The following is a 22,191-nucleotide window of genomic DNA, read 5'->3' as shown; positions in this document are numbered from 1 at the left end:
TAGATGATGCTGTGATGCAGGAGGGGGAGTGGGTGGGGGATGGGGGGTGAGGAAGTATGTATGAGAATAAATTTGATGCAGCCTGAAGGGATTTCTCCCCATCTCCTTTTCTGCATGGGGGGACAGAGAGAGGGAGTTGCCGAATTTATGAAGCGGCCTTGCTGTGGATGTGCTGTCTTGCAACACTGCTTCTGACCCAGGTCAGTGGACAGGATGCAGGGATGACCCATCATCCAGGAGGTGCCAAGATAAGAAGGAGGGAGGAGGATGGAGGGGAGTGGAATATATAGGAAATGAAATGGGTGGGAGTGGTTTCTATGCCTTTTTCTTTTTGGCTACCCCCAGTGTAGGGGGGAAAAGCCTTTGTTATATGTATGTACCTTTCCATATAGTTTCCTCTATTTCATCCATGTTTCTCTTTCTTTTCTCTGATCTATACCTTTTGTTGATGAGCCTGTTTAGTTCTACTCTTTCTATTTTGTCTCCTGCTTTTAATCTCCATGGTCCTTCTTCTTTTATTTAGGTCATATGTAGCTTTGGAGTATTTATTTTCTCTAATGTTTTTTGTACTTTTCTCTGCTGATTCCCTAATGATATTCACTAAATTCAAATTAGTATCTTCCACGGTGTCCTTGTTAGTTCTTAGAGCTTCGAATCTATTTTTAATTTCTAACTGAAATTTATCATTATTATCCTTAACCTTTGCAAAGCTTATTTTCTTTTTTAAAACTAGTTTATTTCTCTCAGCTCTGAAATTGAATTTAGCTGTGCAACTTACCATTCTATGGTCACTACCTATGTTGACTTTATTTATCACCGTAACATTGTTAACACTTGCTCTCATCTCCTAATATGAAGTCTGTTTTGTTCTTTGTTGTTCCTTTGGACATCTCCACGTCCATTTATGACCGCCATGCTTTTGGAAGAAAGTGATCATTATCCTCATATTGTAGTTCTCTGCAAAATTTACTAACATCTCACCTCTGTCATTTCTTTCACCTACTCCAAACTTACCAATGCACGTCTCCTCTCCCATCTTCTTCCTACTTTAGCATTAAAGTCACCTATTACCAATGTGTACTTACTTTTTTCTTGATCCATTACTTGACTTAAATCATCATAGAACAACACAATTTCATCATCTGAACTCTGTGAAGTTGGTGCATAAACCTAAACTATTTTTAGAGTATCTTTTACACAGCCTCATCACAATCCAAGCTGCCCTGTCCAATAAACTACTGAATTTGACCACATTACCAGCAACCTCTCGGTTTATCAAGAATCCTACTCCACTAGATCTTTCTTTTTCCTTACCTCTATAGTAGAACAGGTGGTGACCATCTTGTAATTGTATCAGCTTTTCTTCCGTTCTTCGGACTTTGCTCAGTCTTACGATGTCCCACTTGATGTTGTCTAGTTCTTCCATTAAACTATCCAGCCTGTGGTCTTCTGAGAGACTTATGTTGTAAGTATAGATCTTCATTTTCTTCATGTTGTTTAATGTCCAAGACTTGGATATGCTTGGACAGTGCTTACATTTGGTGGCACACTGCCCATAAGCACATGAGGCAATGCGGTTGGACCTTTAGGAGATGATGATCCAACAGGAACGCCCGGTTTTGTTTTGGTTATGCTATTCATATTGGCTATGAAGGGGGGTTGGCAGTAATCTCACCTCCGTGCCAACTGGTTTCCGGTGAGATATTTCTCTGGTGTCACCTTATTCATTATATTCAGTGAAGCCCATCAATAGGGTGCCCAATGGTCCATGCCATCATTATGACAGTACCCCATATATCTATGTTTTTTTAGTAAACTAAAGAACAAATGGGTAATAGTAAAATTATGCCAATGGAATATAGAATACACAGAAGATATAGAAATGGCTGAGTGAGGTCATGAACAAACACTTCAGGTCTGTGTTCATTACAGAAAATATATAGCTTTGGGATGAAAGGAGTGAAGTCCCCCCCCCCCATGAGAGAAATAATTATAACACAAAAAGAAATAATGGACCAAATAATGAACCTTGATGTCAGGAAATTGCACAGCCAAGATGAGATTGCAAAATAGATACTAAAAGAATATAGATATGAACTAGCAGACAAAATATATAAGTTAAAGCTTCTCACTCAAAGAAGGAAAAAGTTTGGAAGACTGGAAAAATGCAATATCGTACAAATATATAAAGGGGTAAACAAGGAGGACCCAATGGATTACAGACTGGCTCCCTTAAAGTACAGTAGCCAAAATTTGTGAAAAAATGATCAAAATAGATAGACAAAACATCTGGAGGAGAATAATATAATAAATCCAAGACAATTTAGATTTAGACAGGGAAGGTCATGTGCCACAATTTTGATCTGTATGGTCTGATTGTCTGATTGTGCTTTCCTAGATTTAGAAAAAGCTTTTGATAAAGAGATTGGAACAGGGTTTGGGAATGGAGTCAAAGTGGGAAGTGGACTTCAACATAAAGAAATAGCATAATGAAATTTGGAAAAAGTAAAAAAAGAATATCATGACAGAATAAAATCTGTACAAAAGAAGTAAAGAAAGTGGGATCTGAAAAAGACCTGGGAGTAATTATCACAAAAGACATACAAATACCAAAGGCTTTTTTCCCCCATACAAGGGGGGGTTAGCCAAAAAGAAAAAGGCATAGAAACCACTCCCACTCATTCCATCCCCTACATATTCTACTCCCCTCCACCCTCCTTCCTCCCTCTCATCTTGGCACCTCCCGGATGACAGGTCATCCCTGCATCCTGTCCACTGCCCTGGGTCAGAAGCAATGTCGCAAGACACAGCACATCCACAGCAAGGCCACTTCATTAATTCGGCAACACCCCCCTCTCCGCCCCCTCATGCAGAAAAGAAGAAGACTGCGAGAAATCCCTTCGGGCTGCATCAAATTATTTCTCATACATACTATCTCACCCCCCCCATCTCCCATCCACTCCCCCTCATGCATCACAGCATCATCCATACAAAACCATTCTCCATTCACCCCTATCTTCTGTCCTCTCCCATTCTTCCTCAACAGACATTCCTCTCTTTTGTAATGCCTCTTTTACCCCATCCATCCATCTCATCCTAGGATGCCCCCTCATATTCACTCCCACCTCAGCCTTCCACACCTCTTCTACTAATCTTTCTTCACTCATTCTTTCCATGTGTCCAAACCATCCTAATACTCTTTCATCAGCCCTATCTCCCAACTCCCTTTCCACCCCTGTTCTCCTCCTCACCTCCTCATTTCTCACTCTATTTAGCCTAGTACAAATATACATATACCAAAGGCTTTTTCCCCTTACATGGGGGTAGCCAAAAAGAAAAAGGCATAGAAACCACTCCCACCCATTCCATTTCCTCTATATTCCACTCCCCTCTACCCTCCTCCCTCCCTCTTATCTTGGCACCTCCTGGATGATGGGTCATCCCTGCATCCTGTCCACTGCCATAGGTCAGAAACAGTGTCGCAAGACACAGCACATCCACAGGAAGGCCGCTTCATAAATTGGGCGGCCCCCCTCTCCGTCCCCTCATGCAGAAAAGGAGAAGATGGGGAGAAATCCCTTCAGGCTGCATCAATTTTTTTCTCACACATATTTCCTCACCCCCCATCCCCCACCCACTCCCCCTCCTGCATCACAGCATCATCTATACAGAACCCTTCTCCATTCACACCTATCTTCTGTCCTCTCCCGTCCTTCCTCAACAGACATTCCTTTCTTTTGTAATACCCCTTTCATTCCATCCATCCATCTCATCCTAGGATGCCCCCTCATATTCACTCCTTCCACACCTCTGCCTTCCACACCTCTTTTACTAATTTTTCTTCACTCATTCTTTCCATGTGTCCAAACCATCCTAATACTCTTTCATCAACCCTATCTCCCAACTCCCTTTCCACCCCTGTTCTCCTCCTCACCTTCTCATTTCTCACTCTATCTAGTATGTTTTTTTTTGTAAGTTCAGCTGCATTTTTCCAGTTTTATTTCTGATCCTATTCTGATACAAATTGAAGCTGGCTACTCCCAAGAAAACTCTGGAGGTGCCAGATCTTCCTAGCTAAAATTATACATGTTGGAAAAATGGGCATTCCCTACAAGGGAGTATCCAGTGAGAAGGGTGGCACTCTTAGGTTGCCAATGTGCAAGGTTTGATGGTGACGACCGTTGCACTGACCTTTGACCCTGTACTTGGGGCAACTTTGAGTTGTTTAGAAACTGCTGGCAGATATATGGGCATAGGTCTGCTCTCGCGGTCCCGAGCTTGGCTGAGAGCCTTCATTGTGGTCTGTCATGATGGAGAGATGGTGGGGAGAAAGAAATCATCCGACAGGGAAAGAAATGATCTGCCGCCTCACAAGTCTAGTAACCCCTATCATACTTCTCAGACATTTCATCTCAAACACATTCAAACTCCTTCTCTTTTCCTCTCTCATGTTCCATATTTCTGCCCTGTACAGTGCTGTTGGCACAATCACTCCTTCCACTCACTCCAGTGGATTAGAGAAAATACTAGATACAGAGGAAATGAAGAACCCTCAAAATTAGACTAAATACTTACGACAGAACCTGAGATTATAAAAAAAATTGATTACAAAACTCCGATAGGAAAAAGTGACCACGTACTAATAGAAATGCAATTGAAAGAACAAATGGATCAAAGCAAAAATGATAAACATAGAATAGGAAGACCAATGTATAACAGAACAAACTTTGAGAAACTTAAGACATTCTTTCGCAATGAAAACTGGGAAAAATTCCAAAACAAAGATACAGGGATAGAAGAAAAATGGAACATACTGAAAGAAATTTATAATGAAGGAGTGAAAAAATATGTACCACAACAAAAAATAGAAAAAAACATACCGTATATTTCCACGTATAAGACGACCCTAAAATACAAAAATTCACCCCTTAAAATTGGGGGTCGTCTTATACTACCATTATAAAAATCAGACCTTGAATTCTATGTAAGATGACTTGGTAGGCTAGCCTGCCGATAACCACTGATACACAGGAAATGATTCACATTATGATAAGAACTGGTAATGAAGGTAATTAAACCATATTCACCTTATATATTATTGGCATATCTTTATAGTAAATGGCAATTGTTAATAAATTCGAGGAATAATTCTATATTAATGAAATTACGGTACTTTTAACTACTCTATGTAAACACATTTAACACAGCTGAAAAAAATGTGTGGATAGTTTTAGATACTTGGGTGCAAATGTGGCAGGGAAAGGTGGAGTGAAAGTGGAGGTAGAATGTAGATTGAGAGAAGCGAGTAAATGCCTTGGTGGATTAAAGAGTGTAATGAGGAATAGACATTTGGGAATGGATGCTAAGAGGAGACTGTATGAAGGAGTGATTGTGCCAACAGCACTGTATAATGCAGAAACATGGAACATAAGAGAAGAAGAGAGAAGGAGTTTGAATGTGTTTGAGATGAGCTGTCTGAGAAGTATGATGGGTGTTACTAGGCTAGATAGAGTGAGAAATGAGGAGGTGAGGAGGAGAACGGGGGTGGAAAGGGAGCTGGGAGATAGGGTTGATGAAAGAGTATTAGGATGGTTTGGACACATGGAAAGAATGAGTGAAGAAAGACTAGTAAAAGAGGTGTGGAAGGCAGATGTGGAGGGAGTGAACATGAGGGGACGTCCTAGGATGAGGTGGATGGATGGGGTGAGGGGGGCTTTGGGGAAGAGGGGAATGTCTGTTGAGGAAGGACGGGAGAGGACAGAAGACAGGGGTGAATGGAGAATGGTTGTATATGGATGATGTTGTGATAGCATGAGGTGGAATGGGCGGGTGGATGGGGGGTGAGGTAGTATGTGTGAGCAAAATTTGACGCAGCCCGAAGGGATTTCTCCCCGTCCTCTCATTTATGCAATGGGGGGACGGAGAGGGGGGGTCGCCGATTTAATGAAGCGGCCTTGCTGTAGATGTGCTGTGTCCTGCGACACTGCTTCTGACCCAGGGCAGTGGACAAGGTGCAGGGATGACCCGTCATCCAGGAGGTGCTAAGATAAGAGGGAGGGTGGAGGGGTGTGGAGTGTATTCAGGGATGGAATGGGTGGGAATGTTTTTATGCCTTTTTCTTTTTGGCTACCCCCCTTGTAAGGGGGAAAAAGCCTTGGTATATGTAATGTAATGTATGAAAAAAATGTAAACATCGAGCACTGGTTGCATTCATAGCAACCTTTTTTCTTTTGCTAACTTTTCAGTAATTTTTAAGACTGAAAATAACAATTTTGGATTACAGTACATAAAATGTTTATTTATCAATAAAAAATAATATTACAGTAGTTGCATTTAAAACAGAAAATTTAAAAATGATAAAATTATATAACTTAATTTCTAATCATCATCAATGTTACACATCAAATGTATTTCCAAAACCTTTATTTTCAATAAAATTACATTACATTACATTTACAACTTAAAACATTATAAATCTTTATTTCTTTATTTATTTATATAAAACCCTTCAAACTCATCACAATCATCACTCTCTGTTTTGAAAAGTTGTTCGAACATATCACAAGATTCCTCAAATATGCTGTCATCGTAGGGATCCCAGTCCGGTTCCAGTGAGTCGACTTCGGCTTCGTCATCACTTTCATACAATAAATCATCTTCAGTGCCATCCATGGCATTAGAGATTCCACATTTTTTAAAAGATTTTACGATACTTTTGACCTTAACACTTTCCTAAGCTTTAATAACAAACTCGCAGAGAACATCAAGTGATGCACTACGCATAGCTCCACCTTTTGTAAATGACTTCTCTCCATTCGTCATTCACTCGTTCCATTGATACCTAACGTTATCTTTAAACGGTTTGTTTAAACTTACATCAAGTGGCTGAAGTACAGAAGTTGTTGTTGTTGTTGTTGTCGTTCCCTAGACTGTCTGTCCGAGCAGTCCCGTCTCCCCAAGGAAGGCCACAGCCGAAACTGGGTTTTCCCACAAATCCTTTATAGAGTGTATGTTGTGTTGTTTGCGTGCATGATTGTGTATAATGCAGTCTTCCATTATGTGTTGTATGGTATGGGGTGAAGTGTTACATCCTGGGCAGCTGTTCACAACACGGTCGTCCAGCCTCTTCTGGTAGCTTAGAAGTGCTGGGTGGTGACCGCATCGCAGTCTGGCCAAGTGGACTCTGTCCTTTCGTGGGAGAGAGGATTCAGAAGGGTGGATATCAGTACAGAAGTTGAGCCACCTGGAATAACAGCAATATCAGTATTGCTTTGTGCCAACCGTGTTTTAGAATTCGCTGTTATATGACTCCTAAAAATATCCCAGACCAACAAACAAGTTAGTTGACGTGTGTTCTCAGAAAATCACGATACATGATTTGCTTTATTCATTTTGAATTTATGAGGATACAGTAAGTATTTTATCTGGTATAAGGATACAGTTAAGTAATGAAAAAGAAAAGAGAAAAAGCGGAAAAAACAGCTGATAAACGTAATCAAAACAATTCTTTTTGTATGGTAGGTTTGATACACTGATGGTTTTGTAAATTAGCAGTCGTCTTATACTACCGATATGAGACAAATTCATAAAAGTTTGTTCTAATTTTGTACCTCGTCTTATACAAAGGTCGTCTTATACACGGAAATATACGGTACATAAAGAGCTGGTACAACAAAAGATGTAGTGAAGCTAAGGACAAAAGAGACAAAGCTTGGAAAAAATGGAAAAGAGATAAGAAACCAAGCAAATGGCAAATGTACATCAAACTAAGAAACAAATATGTAAAAATATGCAGAGATGAAAAGAGAAACTACAAAAAAAAGATAATAGACAAATGTAAGGAAGAACCCAAACTATTTTACAAGTATGTAAATGGAAAACTGAAAAACAAACAAGAAATAGAAAAACTGCGCCAAGACAAAAAGGAATATACAGAAGAACTGGAAATGGCTGAAATTATGAACAACCACTTAAGATCAGTATTCACAATAGAAAACTCGCCTAACAGTGTAAAAAGAGAGAGAATTATCCCCAGCAATGAAAGAAATAATCGTAACACAAAAAGAAATCAGTGACCAAATTAAAACCCTTGATGTCAGAAAATCACATGGCCCAGACGGAATTGCAAACTGGATACTGAAAGAATGTATGGAAGAATTAACTGACAAAATATATATTATAATTAAATTCTCACTTAAAGAAGGAAAATGCCATTGGACTGGAAGAAGGCAAACATTGTACCAATTTATAAGGGAGGTGATAAGGAAGATCCATCTAACTACAGACCGGTCTCACTAACAAGCACAATAGCAAAAATTTGTGAAAGAGTTGTCAAAAACAGATGGGTTAAATACCTGGAAGAAAAATCTATACAGAACCCAAATCAATTTGGATTCAGACAAGAGGGATCATGCACAACAAATTTGATCTGCTTCTACTTAAGATTAATAGACATACTTCAAGAAAGAGATGGGTGGGCTGACTGTGCTTTTCTGGACCTGCAAAAGGCATTCGAAACGGTACCACATAGGAAACTTATAAAGAAGATAGAGTCAAAAGGTGGCATCAGAGGAAAATTATTGGAATGAATGAAAGACTTCCTGATTGGGAGAAAAATGAGAGTTGTAGTTAGAGAAAAATTCTCCAACTGGGAAGAAGTAAAAAGCGGTGTCCCGCAAGGATCAGTACTGGCTCCGATCATGTTCACCATATACATTAATGACATGAATGAAGGTGTGGAGTGCTATATGAATTTCTTTGCAGATGATGCGAAATTACTAAAGAAGGTAAAAATGGAAGAGGACTGCAACTCATTGCAACGAGATCTGGACACGATCTGGAATTGGACTCAAAAGTGGGAAGTAAAATTTAATATAGGGAAATGCAGTATAATGGAATTTGGAAAGAGTAAAAACAGAATATCAAAGATTACAGAATTGGAGAAGAAAAAGTTAAAAAGCAAACTCAGAAAAAGATCTTGGAGTGATGATTGGAAAGGACATGGAACCAGATAAGCATATAGATAAAATATTCGGAGAAACCTACAATTTATTGAGGTCAATCAAAGTGGCATTTGCTTATTTGGATGAAATGATAAAGAAAATACTAACTACACTAATAAGACCAAAACTTGAGTATGCAGCATCACTTTGGACACCCAGTACCAAAAAGAATATTAAGAAACTAGAAAGAACACAAAGAGCAACAACCAAGAGTTGGGGGCCAAACGGCGGCAACCAGCCCTGGCCACCGGCTCAACGTAGGTGGCACCGATCCCCAAGAGGAGCTACGTCTGCCTTGGGGAGTACCACAATCCTTTTTTCTCAACATGCAATATTACGTTTTTTCTGCACTGAGGGATAATTTTCCGGTGATCACCCCTCTTCTACTTTAAGCCGGAGATGTAGAGAGCAATCCTGGGCCCACCACAAAATACACATGCCCAACATGCTCTAAACCCATTACTTCGAGCAGACAGACAAAGGGCTCAGTTCAGTGCAATATGTGCAAAAACTGGGCCCACCTCACTTGTACAACACTTGCTGACACAAACCAATACACAAACACTTGGACATGTTCTACCTGCCCTCCAGTAACCCCACTCCCACCTCCCCAACCACAGCCAGCACCCTCACCCACTCCCAATTTCCCTTTGCCCTTATCTCCAATCAGTACTCCCCTTCCTCTGTCCCCAATCTCTCCTTTCCCCCCCTCTAATCCAGATCCTATACCTTCCCCATTAACACCCCAACCTCAAGCCCAAACGGCATCATACAACACATACAGAACACACAACATCAACATATTACAACACAACATTGATGGTATTAACACGTAAAAACATGGACTCGAACACTTTCTTAAACAACACAACATACACATTGCAATTATACAAGAAACAAAACTAAAACACACAAAACAACATCATTTCATAATTACACCATCAGACAAGACCGGACTGACGGCAATGGCGGTGGACTCATCTCCCTGATCCACCACTCCATCTGTTTTGTGGACACAAGTACCACAACCAAAATTCTCCTCCCTACCACAGATAACACTACAGAAATCCAATCCATTCGAATCCGCACAGGCAACAAATCAACACTGACAATAGTTAACATGTATATTCCCCTCCAATCGTCCCCCACAGTTCCAAACACCTTCAGACCTCAACTTAGCCAACTAGCCTCAATCCCCAACCTGATCATGGGTGGTGACTTCAACGCCAAGTCATCTGCCTGGTGTGTCGACAACCCTGACACAGACAGAGGGCTTGATATACAGACTCAGTTTGACTCATTGACTATCATGAACAACACACATAATCATACACATATCCCACACCAAGCCCTATACACTCCCTCCTCTCCTGATATCACCTTTTGCTCCCCCTGCCTAACCCCAACAACATCATGGAGAGTGGTCGGAACCCTTGGTTCTGACCACCTTCCAATCATCATCACCACCAAAACAAGATGCACCCCAGTTGGCCACAGACACACATACACCAATTACAAGAGAGCTAACTGGGAAGCTTTTACTGAAGAGACAGAACAACATTTTGAAACACTTAACAGTACACCAATCACAAACATAAACAATGCTGTGCACACTTTTAATACAATCATACAAAACGCAGACAAGAGATACATCCCTAGAGGTAACAGAAAATCACACAACCCCAACTTCACACCAGAAATCCAAGGCCTCATCAGACAACGAGACACACTTAAACACAATACCCCCACACCTATCCCTCAAAACATAGCAGACCAAATACAAACACTAAACACTGTGATTGCCAATAAAATACACAAACAAAAAAACACAAAAAAGGCAAAACTTTATCAATACACTTGATCACAAAACAAACACCAGCAAATTGTACAAAACACTCAATAGCATTACACTATCCAACAGTAACACAACACGCTCTCATGCAGCAATAATCACAACAACAGACAATCTACCCTCAAACAGAACAACAAGCAAACACACTCATAAATCATTTTGCACAGACAAGCCACACTTCTCACCCTGACGACCGACGCACTATTTGACGTAAGAAAGACTTTCCCACAGACTCAGACTATACACCCTTCATAGACAGACAAAACACATAATACATAATCTCAAGCACTCATCTGCCTGTGGCCCTGATAACATAAGTAACATCCACCTAAAACACATTGGACCACAAGGTATACACGCACTCACCAACATTGCCAACTACAGCTATTCACACAACACTGTACCCGACATCTGGAAGCATGGTAAAATAATCACCATTCCAAAACCGAACAAAGACCCAACAATCCCAACATCGCACTGCCCAATCACACTTCTCTGCACCCCCTCTAAAGTCATTGAACGCCTAATACTTACACGTGTTACACCACATATTCCCCTTCCTGACTCACAACACGGTTTTAGGCCACTACACTCCACAAACACTCTTCTGATACACCTCACACAAAGAATTTTAGATGGCACCAATTCAGATAGGCCCCACCACAGAACACTTCTTATAACATTAGACATTAGTAAAGCTTTTGATGCTATCCCCCGCCACAACCTAACAAATAAAATATATAACACAGACATGCACAATAACACCAAAAGATGGCTGGCCAATTATCTGGCAGGTAGGAATGCTTACGTGTCATATAATGGCCAATCATCGCACATCAGAAACATTAAGAATGGAGTACCACAGGGCTCTGTTCTATCCCCCACGCTCTTTAATCTATACATGCATGACTTACCCACACCAGACACCTCAGAAATACAAATCTCTTCTTACGCAGATGACATAACAATCACATGCACACATCGTAACACAGACAAAGCTGCAGAAATAATCCAGCCATACCTTGATACACCCAACACATGGTTCATCACAAACAGACTCAAAATAGCTCCAACCAAATCTACAGCAACACTTCTCACCAACTGGACAAAAGAACACAAATACATACCCCATCTCTACATCAACAACACTCTAATACCACACACAAACACACCGAAAATTCTTGGTGTAACATACGATACATCCATGTCTTTCAAACAGCACATCACAAACATAAAAAACAAATGCACACCTAGACTTAACGCACTTAAGTCAATCACTGGAACAACATTTGGACAAAACAAAGAAACTAATACAACAATATACAAACAATGCATACGCTCAGTGATGACTTATGCGAGTCCTGCATGGGCTCCTAATCTCAGTGAGACACACCACAACACCCTTCAAATCATACAAAACAAAGCCCTAAAAACAATTACAGGCTGCACAAATACAACACCTACAGACCATTTACACCATGAAACAAAAGTCCTCAAAGTCAAGGACCACCTCGACATGAGAGGCACACAAACACTTGCTGCAGCCCCACAAACACATCACACCCACTACACTACATAGCAGAACACCCACACACACCAAGAAACATTAAAACAACACCCAAAGACCTGTATCACACACAGATACTCTCTTCTTTTCCTCCACAACCACCAAATACCAGCCTCCGGAAACATATTCATAATCATATCACTCACCGCTCCATTAACACACTGAAAGACAACACACTGCTGCATGCCAGACCCCCTGATATCCACCCTTCTGAATCCTCTCTCCCACAAAAGGACAGAGTCCACCTGGCCAGACTGCAGTGCGGCCACCACCCAGCACTTCTAAGCTACCAGAAGAGGCTTGATGACCGCACTGTGAACAGCTGCCCAGGATGTAACACTTCACCCCATACCATACAACACATAATGGAAGACTGCATTATACACAATCATGCACGCAAACAACACAACATACACTCTATAAAGGATTTGTGGGAAAACCCAGTTTCGGCTCTGGCATTCCTTGGGGAGACGGGACTGCTCAGACAGACAGTCTAGGGAACGACAAAAACAACAACAACCAAACTAGCACCGACTCTTTCTGATCTAACATATGAGTAAAGACTGTCCAGATTGAATCTACCAACTTTGGAACAAAGAAGAGAAAGAGGAGATTTGCTGACTATCTACAGAATAATGAAAGGAATGGAAGTTTTAGACAGGAAAGACTTGTTAGTATGGGACAATGGTAAAACGAGAGGACACGGAAAAAACTGAAAAAGGACAGTTATACAAAAAACTTGAAAAGGAACAGTTTCCCACACAGAGCAATAAATACATGGAACAAATTAGACAACAAAACAGGATGTGTAAACACTATACAAGATTTTAAGATAAAACTTGATGCTGAGAGATACAAAGACAGGTCACCATGAGCATAGCTCCCCTCCCGTATATTACAACTAGGTAAGTACAACTAGGTAAATATAACCTCTTCTTAGCATCCATTCTCAGATGTCTGTTTCTCATTACACTTTTTAATCCACCAAGGCATTTACTCGCTTCTCTCAATCTATGTTCTACCTCCACCCCCACTCCCTTTCCTGCCACATTTGCACCCAAGTATCCAAAACTACCCACTTCCTCCAGTCTCTCTCCCTTAATGCTCACGTCCAGCCTGCTGTCACTCTCTCCCCTTCTACATCTCATCACCTTACTTTTACTCACATTTATCTTGAGCTTCCTTCTTTCACACACCTTCTCAAACTCTGTCACTAACTTCCTCAATCCCTCCTCTGATCATGCTACAAGTGCAGTGTCATCAGCAAACAACAGTTGGCTTATTTCCCACTTTTCCCCATTTTCTTTAACCATCTTCATCCCCTGACCCACCACCCTTGCATTCACCTCACGCACCACCTCATCCATATATAGATTGAACAGCCAGGGTGACATAACACATCCCTGACGAAGTTCCACCTTTACCTCAAACCATTCACTCTCTCCATTTCTAATCCTAACACAAGCTCTACTACTCTCGTAAAAACTCTTGACTGCTCTTAACAGCTTTCCTCCTATCCCATATATCTGCAGTACCTCCCACAGTGCCTTCCTGTCTACCCTGTCATAAGCCTTTTCCAAATCCATAAAACAAAAAAAAAACATCCTTACCTTTTCCTATAGCTTTCTCACATATCTGTCTTACCACAAAGATCTGGTCTACACAACCCCTACCTGTCCTAAAACCACACTGTTCCTCACCAATTACTCCCTCTGTTCCTCTCCTAATCCTCTCGGTCAAGATCCTCCCATAAGCCTTCCCAACTACACTCAACAAGCTGATACCTCTGAATCTACTACACTCACACTTGTCCCCCTTTCCCTTGTAAAGTGGAACAATACAGGCACTCCTCCAGTCCTCTTGCACTCTACCCTCTCTCCAGCAAACATTGAATAACCTCAGCAGCCAGTCCATCATAACTGTACCTCCTTTCTTCAGACATTCTGCATGGCATCCATCCAACCCAGGTGCCTTACCTGCTTTCATCATCTTAACAGCTGCTTTCACTTCATCCTTCCCTATTTCTTCTCCATTTTCCTCACTCATCACTCTCATTTTCTTAGTGCTTCCCACTGCAACTACCTTTCTTTCCCTATCCTCCTTTACAGCAACTCCCTAAAATACTCTGTCCACCTTCCTCTCACTGCCTTCTCCTCCATTATCATCTCTCCATCTACACCTTTTACCTTTTCTTCTCTACTTGATTCACCTCCTCTTTCTCTCTTAATTTCTTTCCAAAACATCTTTTTATTACTTTCAAAATTTTCTGTCATACTCTTACCCTTTTTCACATCTGCTTTCCTCTTTGCTTCCTTCATCTTATGCTTAGCTTCCTTTTCTTTACTTTGTACCTCTCATATGATTCCCTCGTCCTAATTTGTAGCCAATCTATGAAAGCCTGCTTCTTCTCTTCTACACCCTTCTTTGTTTATTCATCCCACCACTCACTACCCTTCCTTCTATTTCCTCCCGCCCTCTTTGTTCCACGCACCATCTTTGCACACCTTATGACTCCCTCCTTGAATCATCCCCATTCCTCCTCCACTCCTCGTTCTACTCTATCCTTCACTCCCTCCCACTCCTCTCTCAGCTTTTTCTTATACTCCTCCTTTTCTTTCTCAATTAAGCAGTTCACTCTAAGTACCTCCCTACCTTCTGCCCTTTTCCTCTTTCTTCATCTGTTCTCCACTCTCAACTTACCTTCCACCAGAAAATGATCTGATATTCCCCCACTCTCTCTCTCCTTAGAACATGTACATCCTTAACTCTTCCTACCATACTCCTGGTCATCACTATATAGTCCATTAATGTTCTATCTGCCACCCTTCCATCCACCACCCTCTCCCATGTATACTTATGCTTGACTTTCTTCTTAAACACAGTATTTGCTAACATCAACTCTCTTTCAAGACACATCTCCACCATCAGTTCTCCACAACAATATTTTCCTGGAACTCCATACTTCCCAATCACTCTGTCTATTGGTTTGTTTCCTACCCTAGCATTAAGGTCTCCCAATACAATTGCATTGACATTTCTTCCTAATCCCTCTATGCACTCATTTAAATCTACCCAAAAAGCCTCCCTTTCCTCTATGCTTTTCTCACTACCAGGCCCATATACACATGCAAAAACTCACATCTCCCTTCCCAGCTTCACCTTCATTCACATTAACCTTGAAGAAACCTACTTCCACTTCACTACACTCTTGATTATTTTTTCACTTACTAGCATAGCCACCCTTCTCTCCCTCGTCCCCTCTTCACTCCTGAGAACCTCCCAACTACACTCCCACACTCCCACTCGCCCCTCCCTCTCATTTTGGTTTCACTTAAAGCCAGCACATCCATCTTTCTTCTCACAAACATACTGCCTATCTCTTCCCTTTTACTCACATCTGTACTACATCCATACACATTAAAAGACCCAAACGTTAGGGTTCTGGTTGGAAAACTCCCAGACCCTCCTATGCCTTGTTTTTTTTTTTTTTTTTTTTTTTTTTTTTTTTTTTTTTTTTTTTTTTTTTTTAAGGAATGTCCCCTCTGGGGCTACAGGTAGTAGGATTCCTAATCTACTAATCTACTAATATACTTGGATGAAGAAATGGTGAAGAAAATACAAGTCACACTGATAAGGCCAAAGCTGGAGTATGCAGTAACACTATGGACATCCAGTACTAAAAAGAATATAAAGAAAATTGAAATAATCCAAAAAGCAATTACAAAGATGGCCTAAACACTTTCAAAATTGTCATATGAGGAGAGATTGTCAAAACTGGAATTACTGACTGGAACAAAGAGGAGAAAGAGGTGACCTATTGACCATCTATAGAATCATGAGAGGCATGGAAGTCCTTGATAGAGAAGACTTACTAAATTGGGATAAGAGAAATACAAGAGGACATGAAAATAAACTTGAAAAGGATGGTTATAGAAGAGATCTCAAAAAGAACAGCTTTCCACACAGAGTGGTGGATGTCTGGATCAAATTGGATGAAACAATAGTGTGTGCAAACACCATACATGAATTTAACAGCAAACTAGATACTGCGAGATACAAAGATGGGACACAATGAGCATAGCTCTCTTTCCGTTAAAATACAACTAGGTAAATACAACTAAGTAAATGAATACTCCACATGACACCCATCCAAAAAGAAGAGATTTTCTGGATGTCATCACTTTCAAAGCTCATTGTATTTCTTTTGTTTCCATAATCGCATAATTTTCTTCTCTCATCAGTGATTTTCTTAGTAAATGACACATTTACAAAGGCAAAAGAGGAGAAAGATGTTGGAGTAGTGACAGGGAATACCCTGTCACTTGACAAACATGATAAGATTGTGGAGGAGAGATAAATTCCTGAAGAACATAAATGTGGCCTTTCAGTACATGGGCAAAGAGGTGATGAAAAATATCATAAGAGATCATAATCCATCTTAGATTGGAACGCCATTACTGATATGGTCCCCACACTAAGTGAATGATAGAATAATTTGGTTGGTTCTTACATTGTTCTATTATGTCTTTTTCATTGTTTCTTTTTTCCTCCGTGCGTACTTTTACATATTCATTTCTTAGATTGATATATATTTGCCACTTACAATTTTTTTTTTTTTCCCATCTTTTCCAAGCTTTATCTCTTCTATCTTTTGCCTCACTGTACCCTATGTTAAACCAGCACTTAATATACACCTTTTCCTGTTTTTGTCTTTGTACATATCCATTCCTTCATTGTAGAATTCTTTCAAAATCATCCATTTCTGTTTCACTTGTGTCTATTGTAGAATTTTTCCCAGTTCACTTTCCCATCATCCAGGAGGTGCTAAGATGGGAGGGAGGGTGGAGGGGAGTGGAGTGTATTTAGGGATGGAATGGATGGGGATGATTGTATGCCTTTTTCGTTTTGGCTACCTCCCTTGAAAGGGGGAAAAAGCCTTGGTATATGTATGTATGTACTTTTTCAGAGAAGTTTCAAAGTTTTCCAAAGTCCATTTTGTTATACATCAGTCTTCCTTCTCTGTATTTCTCCTTTCCATATATATTTCATCTTTTAGCTCAAACTCAAGTAGTATGTGGCCTCTCTTCCCAATTGGTGTCTTGTATTAAATTTTATTGACAATTTCAGGCTCTGATGTAAATATTAGATCTAGTCTTGATGGTTCTTTATTATTTCTATATCTGGTATTTTCTTTTACCCATTGTGTTATTGTATATTCTATAGTCATGTCAAGTAAAATATTTCCCCAAAGGACCTCTCCACCTTTCACTCATCTCTTCCTAACATATTTGCAGTTAAAATCTCCCATAAGAAATAGTCCAGCAACAAATGCAGGAAAATGCAAAAGACATTTATTCAAGTAATTGATGAAAAGGCAAATTGGGTCAGAGATGCAGTGGATAGGAAAAAATGTATTGTGGTATATGGATTAAAAGAAAAACATTGTCTAGTGAGGTAAATGAGAAAAAAAGAAGAAAAAGAAACGGCGTTAGCAATCCTAAAAGAAATTCAGGATGGAGCCAGGATGTAGAGGACATTGATGATGTGTATAGAATTGGTCATTACTCTAAGGAAAGAAATCTGCCCCTAAAGATAAAACTAAGATCACAAATGGTAGTAGAAGACATATTTGAAAAAGTAGGTAAGTTGGCAATGAGTGAACACTAAGGTATGAATAAAAAGAGAAATGAGTATTGAGGAATTAGAAAAAGAGAAGACACTAAAAGATGAAGCTAAGGGAAAAAATGCGAAGAGAATGGAGACCAAAAGCAAGGAATTCTATTGGAGAGTAATCAACATGAGACTGAGAAAATGGTACATCAGAATGGGTGAACCAAAGACAGAAAAAAAGATGGAGAAAGGAAAAAATTAAAAGTGGCCTATACTAACATCAACAGATTAATTTCAGGACTGAATGAACTTAATGATTACCTGTTAGAAGAAAAACCAGACATAATGGGAACTGTGGAGACTAAATTAAGGGGTGCAATACCACCCATTGATGTTGGACAAGGACTATACAATTGTTGGATTAAAAACACGAGACAAGAAACAGGGAGGAGGAATCATGTACTTTGCCAAGAAAAACTTGAATGTGACGACATGAAAAGTAGAAAGTTTGTGGTGACTTTTGTGCCCCCAAAAACGAATGCTTGGAAAGAGAACGAGCATATGAAAATGCTAGTAGATACAAGGCATTCATTAAATGAGATATTAATGGGTGGAGGTAACCTGGAAATTATGGGGGACTTTAACTGCAGAGAAATTTGTTGGGAGGACATGACAATGAAAGGCAGAGACTTGTTGGGTAATGTATTACTGGAAATGACTATGGAATATACAATGACACAGTGGGTCAATCAATGAAAACACCAGATACAGAAATAGTGAGGAACCATTGAGACTAGATTTAATATTTACAACAGAACCTGAAATTGTGGATAAAATCCAATATAAGACACCAATTGGAAAAAGTGACCATATAAGGTACTTATTGAGACTGACCTAAAGAAAGAAATATACATGGAGAGAAATGAAAAGCATAGGAAAGGAAGATTGATGTACAACAAAACAGACTTTGGAAAACTAAAGAAATTCCTTCAGAATGCAAATTGGGTAAAAATTTTACATGGAAGAGACTAAAGTGGAAGAGAAATGGGATATCTTGATGGAAAATTACAGTGAAGGGGTGAATAGGCATGTACCAAGACAGAAGCTAGAGTGTACATTAAATGCTGTTTCAACAAGATACAATGAGGCAAATGACAGAAGGGACAGAGCTTGGAAAAGATGGAGAAAATATAAAAAAAAAAACTGGAAAATGGCAAGTATATATAAACTATAGAAATGAGTATGTAAAAGCACAAAGAGAGGAAAAAAGGAACTATGAAAAAGACATTATAGATAAATGTAAAGAGCAACCCAGGCTATTCTATTGATATGTGAACCTATGCCAAGGAAATATAGAATATACAGAAGATTTAGAAATGGCCAAAGTCATGAATAATCACTTCAAGTCTGCTTTCACTAGTGAGAAGGCACAATTTTGGGACAAAGGAAATGAAGTGTGATTTCCCCCCATGAGGGAGATAATGATAACACAAAAAGAAATAATAGAACACTTATCAAACCTTGATGCCAGGAAATCGCATGGCCCGGACGGAATTGCAAATTGAATTCTAAACAAATGCAAAGAAAAACTAATAAGTTGCTCACTTAAAGAAGGAAAAATACCAAGAGACTGGAAAAATGCTAACATTGCCACATTGTTCAACAAGTTAAGGAATTGTTCAATTGCAAGCACCTTCATCACTAGCTATCTTTGACCTTCCTCTAACTTAGCCATAAGCAGTGTCATCTGCAAGCAACAACTGGCTCACTTCCCATTTCCCTTCACTCTCAGACTTCCATATTACCTCAACCATATACACATTGAAGAACCATGGCAACATTACACAACCCTGGTGCAATACCACCTTCACCTCAAACCATTACTGCATGCCAGACCCCATGAAATACATCCCTCTGAATACTCTCCCTTGAGATGATAGAATCCACCAGGTCAGACTGTGGTGTGGCCACCATCTAGCCCTTCTAAGTTACTAGAAGAGGCTAGATGATGCCAAGAACACATTATACACATTATAAGGCATGGGCATGGAAAGAAAATCAAGAAACAGCTACAGAAGAGAACTGAAGAAAAACAGTTTTCCACATAGAGTAGTGGACACTTGGAACAAACTGGACAATGAAATAGTATGTGCAAAAACCATTCATGAGTTTAAAAGCAAACTAGACACTGCGAGATACAAAGGTGGGACGCCACGAGCATAGCTCCCCTTCCCATGAAATACAACTTGGTAAATACAACCAGGTAAATAAGGGGTTGGTGGGAAAATCCCATTCCAGCCATGGCATTCCTCTGGGAGATGGGACAGCTCAGCCGGAGTCTAGGGAATAACAACCACTCAATTTCACAATATCCAACCCTAACACAAGCTCTACAAATCACTTCTGACTACCCTTGATAACTTTCCTCCAACCCTATATATCTGTAACATCTAAAATGTTTTCCTGTTAACCCAGTCACAATTACTATCCAGATCCATAATAACTAAAAAAAAAATATCCTTACATTTTGCCAAAACTTCTCGCATCCCTAAAACAAAATTTTGATTACTGCATCCTCTACCTTTCCAAAACCCACACTGTTCATCATCAACTATTCCCTCTGTTTCCCTCTTAACCCTCTCAATTATCACCCATATGTCTTTCCAACTCAAAACTACTACATTCATATTTATCCTTTTCCTTTGTAAAGAGGAATTATACAAGTGCTCCAGTACATTCTCCTCCCTTAGGCACACATTAAATCTCACAAGCCAATCCTCTATAACTGTTCTTCCTTTCATCAGACACTCCACTTGACACCCAGCTAACCCAAGTATGATAATTGGAAATCATGGATATAGACTAAGTTGTACCTGTACATGAATTTGAGGCAACCACCACACAGAAGACACAGAATACTTCATACTACAATGTCCCAAACTGACTATCCCCATGGGTCTTCTTCAAGAGAGACCAATATCTCCTCTTTGAGTAACTTTGGGTCAATCTGATAGGCTTTGCTGTTTCTGTCAGAGCTGCAGGTCTCCAGCAAGAGAGACCTATGGCCATGAATTGATTTAGTGATATGAATTCAGTCCTAGAATAGTAATATCAGTAGTTGGTCAAAAATGTGTTTTTTTAAATAATGATAATAAGCTTTTCCTAAACAGGTCTGGAGGTAGGAATGATGTCACATCAGGGAAACACTTACATTTCCACAAACCTGAAAGAGGTGACTGTGTATGACCCCACACCCAATGCTCTGCACAGCAAGGTGAGTTAAGTTGAAAAGAATAACTTTTATCCATCTGTTACTTGACATCTCACAGGATGAACATACAGAGAGCAGGATCCCTAATCCCATCACTTCAACCCATTTTTTCCCCTTTTATGACTTGCATGGGAGTCACAGTGGCTGTATTCTTTTTTCCCCATAACCTCTTCAGTACAATGACACCTAAATAGATGTTATGAGGAGCGAGTGGGTATATGAGGATGCCAGCATCAGCATCTTGATTATATTTTGTAGATGCACTTGAGTAACCCCCATATTATGTGAACTGGCCTGATCATATTTTCTGTTGATGTTAACATTCAGAGTGAAAGAGAACAAGTAATACATCTTTAACTTTATATTTTATAATGTGAACATTGTGATGCATCATCGTACATCAGGCAGCTAATGCTGCCCCCTCCCCACCCCCCACCCCCCGAGAATTTGACTCGTATTGAAGAGGTTAACACAGGGGATAAGAAAATGTATAGTCATAGAAGTGGTAAAGGATAATTTCTTAGGGGAAAGAAGTTAGGAGTGGTGAAGTATTAAGTATTTAGGGTCATATGTAGCAGGAAATGCAGGAGTAGAGGTGGAGGTAAATTGTAGATTAGAGAAGCAAGTAAATGTCATAAGGGGGGGAGTGTCATGAGAAATAGGTATATAGGAATAGATATAAAGGATGATTATATGAAGGAATGATTGTGCCTACAACATTGTATGAGGTGGAGACTTGGAATTCAAGAGTTAGAAAGAAGAATTTTAGATTTGTTTGAGATAAAGTGTTTAAGAAGTATGGAAGAGGTTATGAGGATGGATAGAGGTGAGGAGAGGAGCATGGGTGAGAAAGTTAGCTTGTGGTTAGGGCTGATGAAAGATTATTGGG

The 22,191-nt window shown here is 39.9% G+C and overlaps 1 protein-coding gene across 11 annotated transcripts in view; it reads left to right on the top strand.

Moving 5' to 3' along the window:
* Vps13 (vacuolar protein sorting 13C) overlaps positions 1-22,191 on the top strand; it is a 1,483,510-nt gene that overhangs the window by 616,877 nt on the left and 844,442 nt on the right. For all 11 annotated transcript variants that reach the window (XM_076210284.1, XM_076210280.1, XM_076210283.1 and 8 more), the window contains one exon: positions 21,202-21,305. In XM_076210284.1, coding sequence (XP_076066399.1) covers positions 21,202-21,305 — 104 coding nt within the window. The remainder of the gene's footprint in view (positions 1-21,201; positions 21,306-22,191) is intronic.

This window comes from Oratosquilla oratoria, chromosome 27 (assembly GCF_046742065.1).
Source record: "Oratosquilla oratoria isolate Oo_2021 chromosome 27, ASM4674206v1, whole genome shotgun sequence".
Lineage (NCBI taxonomy): Eukaryota > Metazoa > Arthropoda > Malacostraca > Stomatopoda > Squillidae > Oratosquilla > Oratosquilla oratoria.
The sequence above is the reverse complement of the archived record's forward strand: the minus strand, read 5'-3'. Positions and strand labels throughout refer to the sequence as shown.